Genomic DNA, 16,566 nt, shown 5'->3' on the forward strand with positions numbered 1-16,566 from the left:
TAGAACACCTGGTTTAATTGCGGCTTCACTCCGTAACCAAATGTTGTGATCCTAGAAAAATATTTGATTTCACCGATGGTCCATTTTCTTCCTTATCCCAAATGAAAGCACCTTCAAAACCGTGAGTTTAGAATACCAGCGCTACAAAAAACGATTGTGTTTGAATTAATGGATCTAAAAGAATCTGGGCAGAGCCGGCTTTAGAGTTAGGGGTGCCAGGTGTGACAATATTTATTTGTGCCCCTCCGCCCATGACCGCCATTTCCAAATATTCCCTCACCCCCACCTTACAACAGTGGCACCCATCTCTGTACAGTCCCTCTCTCATACGCATGTCTTGTTTTATAGCGCTACTCATGCCAACTCATAGGTGTCAGAGCACTTTACACCAAACACACATTAACAGAGGCAATGAATCTTATATGTGTAAATCACTCTATAGGAAATGTTACACAAACCAATGAGGATTACCGTTCTGTGATCTGCATGTACACGTTCTTTGCAGCCAGCATATTAACCCTCTGTGCTACTTAATGATGAGTTGAAACTGTGACAAGACAAAACTTCGATCTCTCTCCAGCAGAAACATTATTCACCTGTGTCATCTTGACATTTTTATTGTTGCCTGAAACCTGCTGGACACACAAGGAAGCAGCAGGTGCTTTTAAAACCCAAAGTTATTTCTGCACACATCACTGCTCCCAGGTCAGCCCAGGTGCAGCTGCACCAGTCGCACAGTCCTAAAGCCGCCCTGAATCTGGGTTGCATACAGGGATCAAGAGACAACTGTCTTGCGTCTGAGGTCATTAATAATATCCCTGTCGTTGGGCGGGGCAGGACTGGTTTCTAGGGTCATGTTTAAAAACAATCACTGTCAATAAGTACTTCACAGTGCAGCGCTATAATAAGCATATTAAAGTCAAAGCTCTACGTGTGAAAGAAATACACTTTATTGTATTTTACAGAGACTTTATCATGTGTTACATGATGTCTGGTGCATGATTCACACACATTTCCTGCCCTTGTTTTAAAAAATGTACAAGGAAAAGAGATACGTAGCAGTCAGTTTCACGTGAGGCTTCTGGGTGTCATGGCAACATGTGGGAGGGTCGTTGTGAAGAAGATTCTTTGGAATGTTGGTGTTTGAACTGTAGATGACAGTTGAGGGGGGGGGAGGGGGTCACTCTCACACCAGCCTCAGCTCCGCTCCACAGAGCCAGAAAAGCGGGAAGAGCCTCTGTGTGAAGGGGACCTGCGGGTAGGAGTAGAGAAGCTCCATGGAGTCAGCATTGTACAGGGACAGCCGCCCCCCCTCGTAGTCCAGATACACCCCCAGCTTCAGGGGCTCCTCACGAGGGGACAGAGGGGTCAGAGGGGAGGTGAAAGCCCTGTACTGACCCCCCCACCCCTGCACAGCCCAGAGTCCCCCCTCAGGTGACCATGTGAAGGCTCTCTTCCTGTCCACAGACTCTGCTGCGACCCCCACACGCCACCCTCCCCCCTCCTGCAGCAGCTGCACCTCCCAGTAATGTCTGCCGGAGGTGAACCCCTCGCTCCCCAGCACACAGGGGCAGTAAGTGAATCTCTTGGTGGTGGCCGGCAGGGTCTGTGCTGTGTCCGTCCATCTCACACGTCTCCCCCCTTCGGACAGGAGGAGCTCAGGATGAGCCGTGTCAGGATCCAGAGTCACCATCACTGCAGAGAAGAGATTCACAATTAGGGATTTAATGACACAAAGAAAGGCTGTAATTACTGCTTCTGATTTAAATATGATTAATTACACCACATCTGGAAGGAGCACACAGCGCTACAGAGCGCGCAGCACTAGACCGCTCACTACACTAAAGCGCGAGGCAGTAGATGGATCACTACACTAAAGTGTGCAGCACTAGACTGCTCACTACACTAAAGCGCACAGAGCTAGACTGCTCACTACACTAAAGGTTCAGAAAAGGAGGGTGGTGATGGACAGAGCATCTGAATTAAGCAGAACACTCCTACCCAGTCAACAGATCAGGGCTTGATCCATCACCGTTTTTTTAGCTCACTGCACCATCCCAGCTCAGAACCTGGCTACATGCAAATTAGTCTGTGCCTGGCCCAGTGCATCATGGGAACAGGACAGACCAAACTACCAAGCCAATTCTTTTACTGGGAAGGAAGCAAGCTTCCGGGGATATTGAAATTGGATGTCCGCCAATTGCCTCAAGCTCAACGGAGGCAAGACCGAGGTACTGGTGGTGGGGGGAGGCCAATCGGCGTGGACGTCGGCGTGGTGGCCGTCGTGCTTGGGTCCAGCACCCACCCCTTGCCAGAAAGCAAAGAACTTGGGCATCTGGTTTGATTCTGACCTTACCTTTGGTCCCCAGATCAATCAGGTGGTTGGATCCTGCTTTGGGACCCTCAAAAGTCTCAGGAAGGTATTAAAATTCTTACCTATCAGAGCCCGCCAAACCCTGGTGCATGCACTAGTCACGTCTAAGATGGATTACGGCAATCTCCTCTACTTGGGAACTCTGGAGAAGAATTTGAGCCGTCTTCAGGTTCTCCAGAATGCCGCGGCCAGACTAGTGCTTAGACTACCCAGAAGAGCAGGCTCCACAGCGGCCCTCCGGTCTCTGCACTGGCTCCCGATCCGTAGCAGGGTGGAATTCAAAGCCCTGTGCACGTGCCACCGGATTATCAACGGGAGAGCTCCGCTCCCTTTGAAAGGATTGCTGACACCCTATGAGCCGTCTCGCTCTCTGAGATCTTCCGGCTCAGGACTCCTGGCAATTCCTAAGGTGTCCAGAGCCCGGATGGGTGGAAGATCTTTTAGGCATCTCGCAGCATCCAGATGGAACAAGTTACCTATGGCGCTGCGATTAGAACCTTCAGAAACAATCTTTAGAGCCAAGCTGAACACTGCTTTATTCACACACTAGTTTTTCTGTATTTATAAGTTCTGGCAGGTATTAGCTCCTTAGCGCGGGGACACGCCGCTGTGCGTCACCAAGCGCTCTATAAAACCCCCTAAGGATAAACCCCCTAAGGAAACAAAAATTGAAATTTATGGTTTTGAGCACAATTTTTGTTTCAATATCAGTTCTTCGTAGTAGCAATCAGTTTATTGTGGTCCTGATGAAAGCAATGACAATCTGCGTCATAAATTGCTGAAACATGTTGACCCTAGAATACATCTATAGATCCAAGAAAATTGTGGTTGTCACTGACTGTCACTGTCACTTTTTAGCATTGGTAGAGAGGGTAGCATCAGAATAAAATTCACGTTCAGTACCCCCTCATCCAATTTTATTATACACATTTTCTCCTTTTTTTTTTCACTAATTTTTGCACTGCGACATCAGTTCCCCCCTTTAACACTCCAACATCCTCTTAATTGAGAAGTACGACCACGGAAAATCTGTCTGATCATGTGAGGGTCTTTTAACAATCTAAGCCCTCCATGTGAAAGATAATAGATAACACCAATGGTGGTCTTAAAGGGAACCCAAATGATGAAGGGCGGTTCTGTGTGGTGACTGTTGGGCATCCTTATCTGACCACTTGGTGGGTTTAATGTAAGGGTGACCTATATCTCTATAATATACACATGGCATTGTAATAGAGTCCCTTGTAGGTGCATATCCGGCGTTCTTGTCCTGGTTACTCTAGACCCTCTGATACTTTTTGTCTTTCAGTATATGCAGGGGTCGTATCAGAGTTTGGTCTTTAAAATCCCCTTTGACCCTCTTAAATTGTTTGTTGTTCTTGGGAGGCATTGCCCCCATTAACCCATGGCATCTTCAAAACCCTAAAATCCGAAAAGCACTGTCACTAGCGATCGACTCTACTTCCTTGAAAATGATGGAACAGTAGATTCTTCTCAGACCCTTTGTGAAGCCTTCAAATCCGTGATTCGGGGTCAAGCGCGATCACTCATATCTGGCGCCAGAAAAGAGAGACAGAAGGAGATTGTTGACCTGAGGTAGAACTAGGCAGGTTAAAAAACCGACTTAGAGGACAAGGTCACACCGGCAAAACTTCACACACTGCATCTCAAACAAGATGAATATAAAGCTCTAGTGACAGACAGGGCCAAGTGCTTCGGGAGGGAAAAACTGGCAAGAATATACGAACTGGGAGACAAGGCAGGGAAACTGATCGCTTGGCTTGGCAGGAAGGAGTTGGCAGAATGACTGGTGCCCGAACTCATAGGTGCTGATGCAAAATCCATTACCGACCCTGAAGCCATCACAAATCAATTTGCCACCCATTACCAGGTCTACGTCTCCAGCTCATCCCACACAGAGGAAGAAGCGCAGAACCTGCTGTGAGACATTAGACTTCCCACCCTGTACACAGATGACCGCCACTTCCTCGACAGTGCCTTAACTAAGGAGGAAATTGCACAGGCCATTCGAGCTTTGCACTCCTGGGAAGCCCTGGGCCCAAATGGTCTGCCAATCGAGCTCTACAAACTTAAAACAGACAAATTAGCTCTATATCTAAAAGCCATGTTCGATGAAAGTAAAGAGTTAGGAATGCTACAGAGGATAGCCACATTAGTCACTCTAACCTAAAAAGGGTCGACCCAAAACAGTTTGCACCTCATACAGACCAATCTCCCTGCTAAATGCTGAACCTAAAATCCGGGCCAGACTCCTGGCAAACCTCCTGATCAAGGTGATTGGGGGACCTGTCCATCCTGATCAGTAAGGTTTTAAGCCACACCGCAACACCGCGTTGAACCTGCGCAGACTACATTGTGTTCTGGGCAGAGTAGCCACTATACGCGAAGATGCCCTTGTGATGTCACTAGACGCCACCATGGCATTTGACACCATTGAGTGGCCTTACCTGTTTGCTGTACTCACAGAACTAGGTTTTGGCCCCGAATTTATTCGTTGGGTGCAGATCTTGTATTCAGAACCCAACGCACAGGTTGTGGTCAACAACAAGAAATCGGCCCATGCCTACTAAGCCGGGATACTCGGCAGGGGTGCTCCCTCTCTCCCCTCCTCTTTGCCCTGGCCATTGAACCACTGGTGGCATAGGTTCGTCAAGACCCAATGATTAGAGGCCTGCACTGGTCCCCTGGGTGGGAGGACCGTATCTCTCTTTATGTCGATGACATCCTTTTATACCTTGCCTCTCCGAAGAAATCGTTAGTGTGCGTCTTCGATATCATGGCATTATTTGGTAGATATTCCGGATTTTCCATCAACTGGAAAAAAATCCCTATTTATGTCCTAATGGGAGACATGCTAAATATACCAAATAACCTCCAATCTGACCTTTCAAGATTTTTATCAGTGGATTGGATGCCCAGGAACCCCACTGTTTGGAGGCGATACAGAACAACGCTAAGGAAGCACGCATTGCTGTTGGGACTACTTTTTTTGATGACCGACGGGTTACAACGAACCCGCATCAGATACTCCATTTGAAAATACAAAGTAGCCACAGAGAACTACTAAATCGTCCCAATAAGAGAAGAAAAATAAACGCAAAAGTCCTAATAATCTTCAGAGAGGGGATACACCATTTGGTAACTATTTGAAACTTCCGTTATTACATACAAGATGGGTCATCCTTGACTACAGAATCTTAAGAATATTCCAAGATAGAACAAATATATGAAGAACCACAATTTGTATTTGTTTGTACTGGTCGGCCCTGATGAAGGTGGTAGAATCTAGTTGTCACCGAAACGTACGTAGGCCTTCTACAAACATCTGAGAACTCCACCAAAGAGGACCTTCAGAATAAGGATTAACAACACAAATAAACATTTGGGATTGATGCCATGTGAAATAATTCATGTTTGTCATATAGGGTACTTGTTTCTCAGATGGTTTGATATCTCTTGTTAGTATTTCTTGCACAGTATGAGAGTATGTATGTATGCAAAGCATGAATGGAGAGATAGGTTTGAGTGAGTGAGTGATTATGTTGATACTGTTTAGACCTTTATAAATGTGTTATGGGGGTATTTGATCTTTTGTCTGAAAAGTTTTCTTCTCTGTTATTAAAAAATTAATTGTAAATTATTGTCATCTTACTTTTAACAAATAAGTCTAAAAATATATAAATATATAAAAAAAATCCTCTGAATTTATGAAAAATGAAAAAATAATAAATCAATATGATAAAGAAAACAGAATTCAAATGAAAACCAATCGTTGTGTTGAAATTTTGATATGTGTGCAGTAACTCTAAAAAGTAGATTTTTGAGTCATATCCACTGATAAAAATCTTGAAAGGTCAGATTAGAGGTTCTTTGGTATATTTAGCATGTCTTCCTTCCCCCTCCTCTAGACCTCAAAGTATATTGGGGGTAACCTTAGTTTGATAGTTTTGTCCTAGTGGGAGACCCTCCTCTTACGCCGGGCAATTGCCCGATTCCAGTTAATACTGTGGGCTTTAAATATCTGGGTATTTATATTACACTGGATCCCAAACTTCGCTATACCCAAAACCGTCTCCCGCCTTTGGAAAGGCTTAGGCGACACATAGACACTTGGAAAACCCTCCCACTGTCACTGTTTGGCAAAGCGGCCCTTTTCAAGATGGTGTCACTGGCCAGCTTCCTTTACATCTTACAGAACGCCATGGATTCAGTCCCAGTGGGATATATTAGAGAGGTCGAGAGCCTGCAGAGAGACCTGCTGTGTGACGGGAAGCCTCGCATCGCTCTGACTAAACTCCCATTTAACTGGTATGACGGGGGGGGGGGGGAATCACCCTCCCAGATATTAAGAAATATTATGGGGCGGCACACCTCGTAGCCATTAATCAGGGCACCTTTGGTCAATTTGATGACCCTGGCTATGCCATGGACAGATGGATTCTCCCGGGTGGGAATTTCAATCAGGGAATATATTCCAAGCCTAAACGATACCCCCTTACAGGTCCAACTAATCACTCTGTCCACATCTGGTCCACGGTGAACAAAAATCTGGGAGAAATGGGTGCGAGATGGCCTTGAATTAGACAACGAGGATTGGCAGTATGCGGTGTCCTCACCTAGAGTTGTGGCCATTTCAGCGAGGCTTAGGCCAGTACAACTGAAAATCCTACACAGAGTCTACATCACAGGGCCTACTCTAGTCCGGATGGGTAGATCCGACTCGGGTGATTGTTGGAGGGGGTGTGGATGAGAAGAGTAATTTTTCCACATGCTATGGGAATGTGAATATATCCAAACTTACTGGTGCAAGATCCACGAAGTACTGAGTGCGGTGCTCTCAATTGTCCTTTACCCTGAAGCAAGGCGATGCCGCTTAAATATTTGGGAGCCTACCGACCTACATGTTTGTCATACGCAATGGGCCACGCTTGGACTTATGGTGGCAAAAAGGAATAGAGCACAAAAGTGAGGGGCGCTGCAGGCAACTGAAGTAAACACTTGGAAAGACGATCTAGACTGGTGCATGTACAGAGAAAAGACTTCACAGCTCGTGGATGCCCTAAGAAATGGTCCAGGGTGTGGGAGGCCTGGAATGCCTACAGAGGACATATATGTACCCCCCCCCCACGATTACACTTTACCCTGACGATCCGCCAACCCCACATCTACTGAACTTCAAAGTCCGAAACACAATTCATTTCTTGTACTCCACTTGTTAAGGGGTGCTTAACAATGGTGTTTTACACCCACCTACTGGGGTGTTAATCAAGCTATTGATCCAAAGGATCTAGCCCCAAATGTTATATACACTACACCCGAGCACACCCAATCATTATTTCTATTATCCAATTATAGCATGTAATACATGGCGCACAGACATAATATCGACTCCAAAATATCGTTTGGACAGAATATCGAGTTTTAAATATCGTTTGGACAAAATATCGACTAGACAGAATATCGACAGCCAAAATATCGTTTTTAAGGTAAGTGAAGTAATATCGACTGTAAATAATATAGACAGTGAAAATATCCAAGTATATAATCTAGATAGTAAAAAATATAGTTTTTAAAACAATATTTAATTATTTATAGTGTTTTTATGTTATAATATGTGTGAAAAGTGTCATTTTATTTTATAATTATTTTTAATTAATGAATTTTTTTAATTATTGTGTAATTTTATTCTGTAGCGGGTTGTGGGTTTATAGGGGAATAGGGTGGGAAGTAATTTAATTATAATTAATTAAATATGTAAATTCATTAATTGGTAGTAATAATTAATTAATTGGTAATTAAATAATATATGTTAATTATTTAAAATGTAATTGGTAATTAATTTAATTTAATTGATTAATTGCTAATTATGTTAAATTAAAGGGGTGTTTTTAGGGTTCAGGGTCAGTTTTTAGTTTTTGGGTAAAGGGGTATTTTTAGGGTTCAGGGTCAGTTTTTAGTTTTTGGGTAAAGGGGTATTTTTAGGGTTCAGGGTCAGTTTTCAGTTTTTGGGTAAAGGGGTATTTTTAGGGTTCAGGGTCAGTTTTTAGTTTTTGGGTAAAGGGGTATTTTTAGGGTTCAGGGTCAGTTTTTAGTTTTTGGGTAAAGGGGTATTTTTAGGGTTCAGGGTCAGTTTTTAGTTTTTGGGTAAAGGGGTATTTTTAGGGTTCAGGGTCAGTTTTTAGTTTTTGGGTAAAGGGGTATTTTTAGGGTTCAGGGTCAGTTTTCAGTTTTTGGGTAAAGGGGTATTTTTAGGGTTCAGGGTCAGTTTTTAGTTTTTGGGTAAAGGGGTATTTTTAGGGTTCAGGGTCAGTTTTCGGTTTGATATTTTGGGTAGTCGATATTTTGGTAGTCGATATTATTTCAGTGATCCGTAATACATATCACTAAGAGTATACTTTCTCATTGTCATACAGATCTCAACAGAGTCCTTAGTCCAATTTCCTGAGAATCCACTTCAAAAAAAGGGCTCAAGTCATACTTCACAATCAGGTCCTGTGTACTTTATTTCAAATACAAAAGTGTTGGCATGAACAGCAGCCGACGTGCGTTTCGCCCGCCGGGCTTTTTCAAGGCTGCAGAGAAATACATATACAGTACATTTCTTAGGGATATTGTCCACAGTGTCACTGTCTATTTTACAAACGCATATTTATATTCGTAACAACCCCTTCATGCGTGCATTCAACCTACACATGATTATAGACAACTTTTGATGTTTTTGTGCTGACATCATCGCCATATAATTGCTTGATTTAATTATTGTCAAACAATGAGTCATATGCGAAAAGTTCCTAGTATTGTTAGTAAAGTGAACCCTAGGCCACACACAGGAAATCAGCCAGGTGTAACACCCCCATTGTGAAACACTCGTCAATAACTATTGTACGTGAAAACACCGAGGACATAAAAACCACAAAGAAAGAAGAAAACAGTTTCATCCTATGTGATCGTGTGAAAAGATGTAGATACCCGTCACCCAATGCATAATAAACTTTAGGTGAATAATCTCTACTTCTCACCTAAATGATGGAGTTTTATATCAAGGATTGTGATTTGTAATTCTCCTGTATAATTCAATGTATTGTTGATCAATTTTCTCGTAAAAATATCAGTTTCTAAAAAGAACAGAATAAACAGATTCAATTATCTGTTATATATGGAAAAATATACATGTTGGGGCTTTGGCACCTCCTGTCTCTACCATTATGTAATGAAAACCCGCTCATGGTTGTTAGATTCAGCATGTTCTGTTATTAGCTCAGAGGTCATTATTTCAAAACACCTCAAGTTAAAGTGCAGGTCATTCGGTCATAATCAGGTGAGCATACATATTAAAAACCTCGTGATAGCTGTATTCTAATATTTCACAACCTTACCCCACAAGGAAGCGACTTTATATTGTCATGGTTGAACGAAGTCTCGTATGTATTTAATTATCGTTATCTGCAGTCATATATGATCCAAGGGCGTATCCCACTCGTTCTACGGACCTTGATAAGTCCAAACGCCTATTATGCAGAAAAGAATGCGGGGGAAACAAAGGCAAACGCTGTATATTAAGAGCTGCCCGACATTCATAAACTTCTCTACCCCAGTATGTCTCTACGCGTAGTGAAATGGATTCTTAGGAAATTGGACTAAGGACTTGTTGAGATCTGTATGACAATGAGAAAGGATTCTCTTGGTGAAATGTATTACATGCTATAATTGGATAATAGAAATAATGATCGGGTGTGCTCGAATGTAATGTATATAACATTTGGGGCTAGATGTAGGTAATTGCAAATTACCGTTTCGAAAATACCGAATTTTACCGATTTGTTTTTTTCGAATCGGTAATTGCAACGTAGATAAAAAAATCGATAAAAATTACCGATTCGTTAAGATTCCGTAATTACAGAATCGGTATTTACCGATTCGGTAATTGCCATTCATTCCTATGGGCCTTGAGGCAGGCGGCAGATACTCACAGCGATCAAAACAGACCACAGTTGAATAAATAGTGACATGATAAGCAAACCCTTATTACAATTAGATCCAACCTTACTACTGGAAGTTTCCCCACTTTTGGAAAATAAGAGTCTTAAAGCAGCAAAGTTAGAGCAGAAGCAAGAACTAGGAGGGAAAAAAGGCTCACAAGTGGTGAAGCTGTTTCTCAAAAAGAAATCAGGCTTCAACAGCTGTCCTTCAGGTAGAAAAGGATGAGAGATCTTAGGGCGACTGGTCTGCAAGGAGGTTGCATCTCAGAGGTACTAGAAGAGTACTGTACTAGTTAGTACACTCTATTAGATGGCACAGAGTGACAGAGCTATTTCAAAGTTATACAGAGAAGGAGAGCTACTATAAGGTATTCAGTATTAGTCAGTACAATGCATTAGATGGTACAGAGTAAGAGAGTTATTAGAAGGTATACAGTACTAGTCAGTACAGTGCATTGAATAGCTAAGAGTAAGATAGCTACTAGTAGGTATACTGTACTAGTAAGAACACAGCATTAGATGATGACGAGTGACAGAGCTGCTCCAAAGGTATAAAGTTGAAGCCAGTAATCCGCAATAGATTGCAAACTACGCCAAGGTATACAGTACTACTCAGTACACTGCACTAGATGGTACAGAGTGAGAGAGCCACTCCAAGGAGTACAGCAATACCCTGTACACTGCATTAGATTGTACAGAAAACAGAATTAATCCAAGACATGCTGTACTAGTTAGTACTCTATATTAAATGATACAGAGTGAGAGAGCTACTAGAAGGTATACAGTACAAGTCAGTACAATGCATTAGATGCTACTGAGTGACAGAGCTACTGGAAGGTATACCGTACCAGTCATATACTACACTGCATTGTATATGGATGCACTACATCAGTGTAGATAAATGCGCTGGGTTAGTGTAGGTGCATGCACAAGGTCAGTGTATGTGCGTGCCCTAGGTAAATGTAGGGGCATGCGCCGGGTCAGGGTAGGCGCATGCATTAGGTCAGTGTAGGTGCATGCGCTGGGTCAGTGTAGGTGCATGCACTAGGTCAGTGTAGGTCCATCCACCAGGTCAGTGTAGGTGCATGCGCTGGGTCAGTGTCGGTGCATGCACTGGGTCAGGGTAGGTGTATGTCCTAGGTAAGTGTAGGTGCATGTGCTACGTCAGTGTAGGTTCATACACTACGTCACTATAGGTGCATACGTTAGATCAGAGTAGAAGTATGTGCCAGGTCAGTGTAGATGCATGCACTAGGTCAGTGTAGGTGCATGCCCTAGGTCAGTGTAGGTGCATGCCCTAGGTCAGTGTGGGTGCATGCGCTAGGTCAGTGTAGGTGCATGCCCTAGGTCAGTATGCGCTGGGTCATTGTAGAAGCATCTGTTCAGTCACTGTTGGAGCTTGAACTCTGGAACACAGAATGTGTTATGCAGTAAATACCAAATTCTGAGGTACAATTCTATGCCATCCCATATTATACTATAATCCCACCCCACATCACATCAAACCTTCCCATCATAACATTCCATACCATATCGCCATAACATACCATTCCATAAAATTCCACACCACACCATCCAATTGCATTTAATCCCTTCCCACCCCATACCATACCACCTGAACATTCCATGCCATACCATTACAGCACACCACACCAGACCAATCCATGCCATCCCATTGAATGCAAATCACCATTTAATAACATCCCATCCTATTCCAAACCGCACCACACCATATTATACCATGATCCCAACCCATAGCACACCACACCATCCCATCCAATCATAACGTTCCAAACCATACAATTCCATACCATACACACTATCCCATACCATACGAACATAACATTCCATACCATACCACACAAAACCATACCAATCCATACCACACGCGATTCATGAACAGTAACATACAGAGCTAATCGTCACAATGATATATACCTTTATAACTCTTCACGACCACCTCTGGGCTCTGAATCTTCACATTATTGCACCTGTAATAAATAACACACACATCATCTTGTATTAAAGAGCAATGACAGCTACAGGAACAGAGGATGAACATCACATAAGACCTGTATTTGAAATAGGATTCAGTATTAAGAGCAGCGCCTGCGGACTAGAGCTCAGTGTGAGTTACTGTTCATACACAACAGTCAAAGCTCGAACGATATCCAAAAGTACCTTTAATATCTTATGACAGGATGTGGGTGTTCTTAGGCAGATAGCTCAGTGAGACAAGTGTGCTTCATATGATGCAATGGAGTGCCTTGACGTGGGTCTTCTAGGAGTGGCCGTTAGCTCAGTGAGAGGGGCTGACTCACAGGTTACATCTGCTCCTGGTAGAGTTTTGTGTATATAATTGATAAATACCTTCTTAACTGAGGTCCACGCGTATTCCTGCCAGTACCCACAACACAACTCTGCCACACCCAACCCCTGGCAGTGTAAACCTTGTCACCATCCTCTACAACCAAGATGTTGGGTTGCCTTGCTGGGATATATAAGGCAGATTTGAACCCACAACCTTAGTAGTGAAAGATTTGTTGCAAAACAAAGATTTCCCTTATCTTACGGAACAGCAGATTTTAGGCCGTAGGGGAAGGATCACAGAGGGAGAGATAAGGGAACAGTTTGGAGGCTCAGTAATCGGAAAGCAACAGGCCCAGACAGGATCACACCTGAATTCTGTTAAAAATTGTTAAACACTTTGGTCCCTTTCTGGGTATCTTATTTTAATAAGATCTCTCTGGTGAGCTGTTACGTTACACCCACCTGGTATGAGGCAACTGTAGTTATGATCCTTAAGCCGGGTAAAGATGCTGGGTTAGCAGATTCCTAAACACCAATATCGTTGTCGAACTGTGATTACAAAATGATCACTTGAATCTTGGCTAAGAGGTTGTCAGATATCATTCAAACCATTTCGACCAAAAGGGGTTTGTGCCTGACAGACGGCTGTATGAATTAGCCCATTGAGTTATCAATGCAAATTATATGGTCAAGGCCTTTAATCACCTGTTAACAATCACAAGAATTAATGCTGCTAAAGCATTTGATAGGGTTAATTGGGTCGGTCTTTGGGAGGTATTGAGATACTATGGTTTCAGCAGCAATGTTACTGGAGTTGTACAAATGTAATATAAGGTGCCGGCAGCCAAGATTTTGGTTTATGGCGAACTTACAGCTTCTTTTCAGGTACCCAGGGGAACCAGGCAGGGGTGTTCTTTGTCGCCAATTCTGCTGCGTTTATATATTGAGCCTTTTTCCTAGATGACAGGATTAGACCATTCTTCCCTATGAAGCTGCAGGGTTACCACCCAGAATAGCACTGTATGTTGATGGCATAGTTCTGTATTCATCAAACCCAGAGGTCTCTGTTCCACAGCTTGAGATGCATGCCAGAGATTTTGGGAGTCTGTCAGGATATCTAATCAATAAGGGGAAGACAGAGATTAGGACATGGGCTAAAGAGAAGGTAGGGCATCAAACTAGAACCCAGATTAGGTATCTAAAGATCATGGTAATATAAGAGTTTGGATGAAATACCGGATGTAACCCTAACTAAGGTATGCCATTGTGAATATGGAAAGAAATCAATGCTGATATGAGAAACGATGCATTCATTTATGCGAACAAAATTGTGTCCTTTTTAATGAATTTGCCCGTTGTGAACTCCACATCAACCTGACTCGCAAATACGTAGTCAGGCAAGCACTGAGACCCAGGCCTGAGGTTATTGATTCACAGGCCACAGGTGGGGTGGCACGTACCCGGCAGACAAATACATGGACAGGAAACTGTAGATCAATCCCACAGATAGGAACAGCGATACTACAGTGGTCAAGGGAGATTAGCCCCATTAAAGTAAGCATGGCCGGAGATTGGCCCCAATAAAGCGGCACACATGGCTGGAGGGGGTACGTGTGCTCCTCAAGCACCATAAAATCAGATGCCACATTAGTTAGGAACATATGGCCAATCAGAACACAGCAATCGCGTGCTCTTCATGCCAGACATCTGGACACGTTACCCACTGGCCACATTGTGTCCAAGCAAGGTCGAGGCCCACCTGTATTATCCATTAAAACTAATTTATGACTCTAGAGGCATCAACTTATATTCCTCACCATACAAGGATCGGCAGAAAAAAATTTCTGCCAATAATGAACTTATAAGACTGCTACAGACTGATCGAAATTTGACCCTGTGCCTGTAACTGTTCTTCCGCCCGCTATGTTTAATCAAACTAACTGAACCTGTTTTGCCAAACACCTCTTGTCTCTATTTTTCAACGATCTTTCTCGTTCTAACCACACCGGGATATAGATAATCTCCTTCAAAGGTGAGAAAATCTGCTGGTTCTTCCTAAGGTAATCATCTTGTTTAAAACTAAATCACTTCCTTTCCCCAAAAACATTTGCAGAAATCGCAAAGGAGGGTCGGGAGCTTTATATGGGCATCCAGGGGAGCCGGGATCTCATGAAAGAAGCCCCGGAGGAGACTGAAGCACGGAAGGGACAGAAGCTTTATATGAGCATCCAGGGGAGCCAGGATCTCATGAAACAAGATCTGGAAGAGACTGAAGTGAGGGGGGCTGACTCTGCCGGATTTTCAAGCCTTTTGTTATGCCTCCAGTTCAAGAATTCCCGGCTCTTGGCTGGAGAGCTAGATAATTCTTACATGAGTCAATTGTATAGAGCTACGTTGAAGCATTTAGGCCTGAATACGTTTTTTGTTTAAGTTTGGGGACCCAAAGTTTTTAAACAAGTTAAGTTGAAGGTACTCTTAACAGCCCTGAGAGCGTGGGTCTTCTTTAGGAAAATTCTCGGAATAGAGTACTATACGGACCTGGCACAAATGTAAGGGTCTCCTGGAACCCCGGAGTAGCTTAAAGATTAACTTAGTTATCCTCCCCAGCATGGCAACTTTTCCAGCTGGGGAGAGTTCAGGAAGGGTGATGCCCTCATCACATAACAAGAGATATCTGATATCTGAGCAGCTATAATCTTGGTGGTCATCCCAAACGTTGACTGAGGTGAGCGGTTCGGTGCAGGAGGACTTCCTCAAGCGGGTGAGAGCTAAGCAACAACCTAACAAAGAGGTTTCCCAGTGGTTTTGAATATTTATTTCCGCAGCACATGAGAAAATGGGAGTTCCATCCCTGCACTGGGAAAAGGAACTACCAGAGATGGCTACAGAGCAATTATGGTGAGTTTCTTTAAATCTGTTCTACACTCTGGTCAAACCAGCACCACTTAAAATGTTTCATTTATTGACTCCCCATAGAGCTTTTCGGTCACCAGCGAAGTTAGCTAAGACCATGTTGGAACCATCAAAATATAAGAAGTGCGGTGACACAGAAGCAGACGATATACACATGGCATGTTTGTGGATTTCCCGTTACTGGACTTCTGCCGGGGATATGTAAATCAGGTGTTTCAAGAAATTATTGGCTGCGAAATTAAGATAAACCCGCTGCCTTATCCTATTTGAGATGGACTTGGGCCCTTACTGGGACGAGTTAAACTCCGATCAGGCCTCGCTGATATTGTTTCTGATATTTATAGCAAGAAAGGAAATCTGTAAGAAATGGATTATGCCCGACCTACCAAAGTTATCAGAATGGCTCAGATCTGTAAGAGATGTCAGTAGACTCGACTTGGACCGCAAGCTGGCCTCAGAAGAGGAGCGATGGCGTCCCTTTGTGATCTGGCAAAGTAAATCATAACGTCCTATGATTACACCTCTGTCTTGCTAAGAAATGGGCAGTTCTCCATCCTACAAAAGGGCAAAACTATAAGAAATATTCAGCTTGCATGTACGCTGGACACTTCGGGTGGAGGTGTCTTGGCTCACAGCTCACTTAGCTGGATGGTGATATTAGGAAAAAAAATGTAAGAAATTCTCCTACAACCTTGGACGGATTATGATACAATCCCTGCAACTGTAATCACCACCATCACTGCTCTAGAACTTTTAATGGTATGCCCAGACGTGGGTCCCTTGCTCACTTTGCCACTGAATTCAAGCTAGCCTTGCTGATGAAGGATGCTTGTTTTTGGTTCAGGGAAGACCTGGCTTATCAATTCGGGCTGAACTGTTCCCTTGAGGCACAGGGTCAAGACTGATTTGCATAAAGCTGGGTCTGAACTGAGGTGGCGAAGTGAGCTAAAGAAGGATGATGGGTTTAACCCA

General features: G+C 43.4%; 1 protein-coding gene across 2 annotated transcripts in view; it reads right to left on the reverse strand.

Moving 5' to 3' along the window:
- Positions 1–590: 590 nt before the first annotated feature.
- Positions 591–16,566, reverse strand: part of LOC147710152 (E3 ubiquitin-protein ligase TRIM39-like) — a 108,917-nt gene continuing 92,941 nt past the window's right edge. For both annotated transcript variants that reach the window (XM_086920852.1, XM_086920851.1), the window contains 2 exons: positions 12,310–12,362; positions 591–1,695 (listed from right to left, as the gene is read on the reverse strand). In XM_086920852.1, coding sequence (XP_086776978.1) covers positions 1,187–1,695; positions 12,310–12,362 — 562 coding nt within the window. In that variant the 3' untranslated portion in view covers positions 591–1,186. The remainder of the gene's footprint in view (positions 1,696–12,309; positions 12,363–16,566) is intronic.

Source organism: Lissotriton vulgaris, chromosome 5, assembly GCF_964263255.1.
Source record: "Lissotriton vulgaris chromosome 5, aLisVul1.2, whole genome shotgun sequence".
In the NCBI taxonomy this organism is placed as follows: domain Eukaryota; kingdom Metazoa; phylum Chordata; class Amphibia; order Caudata; family Salamandridae; genus Lissotriton; species Lissotriton vulgaris.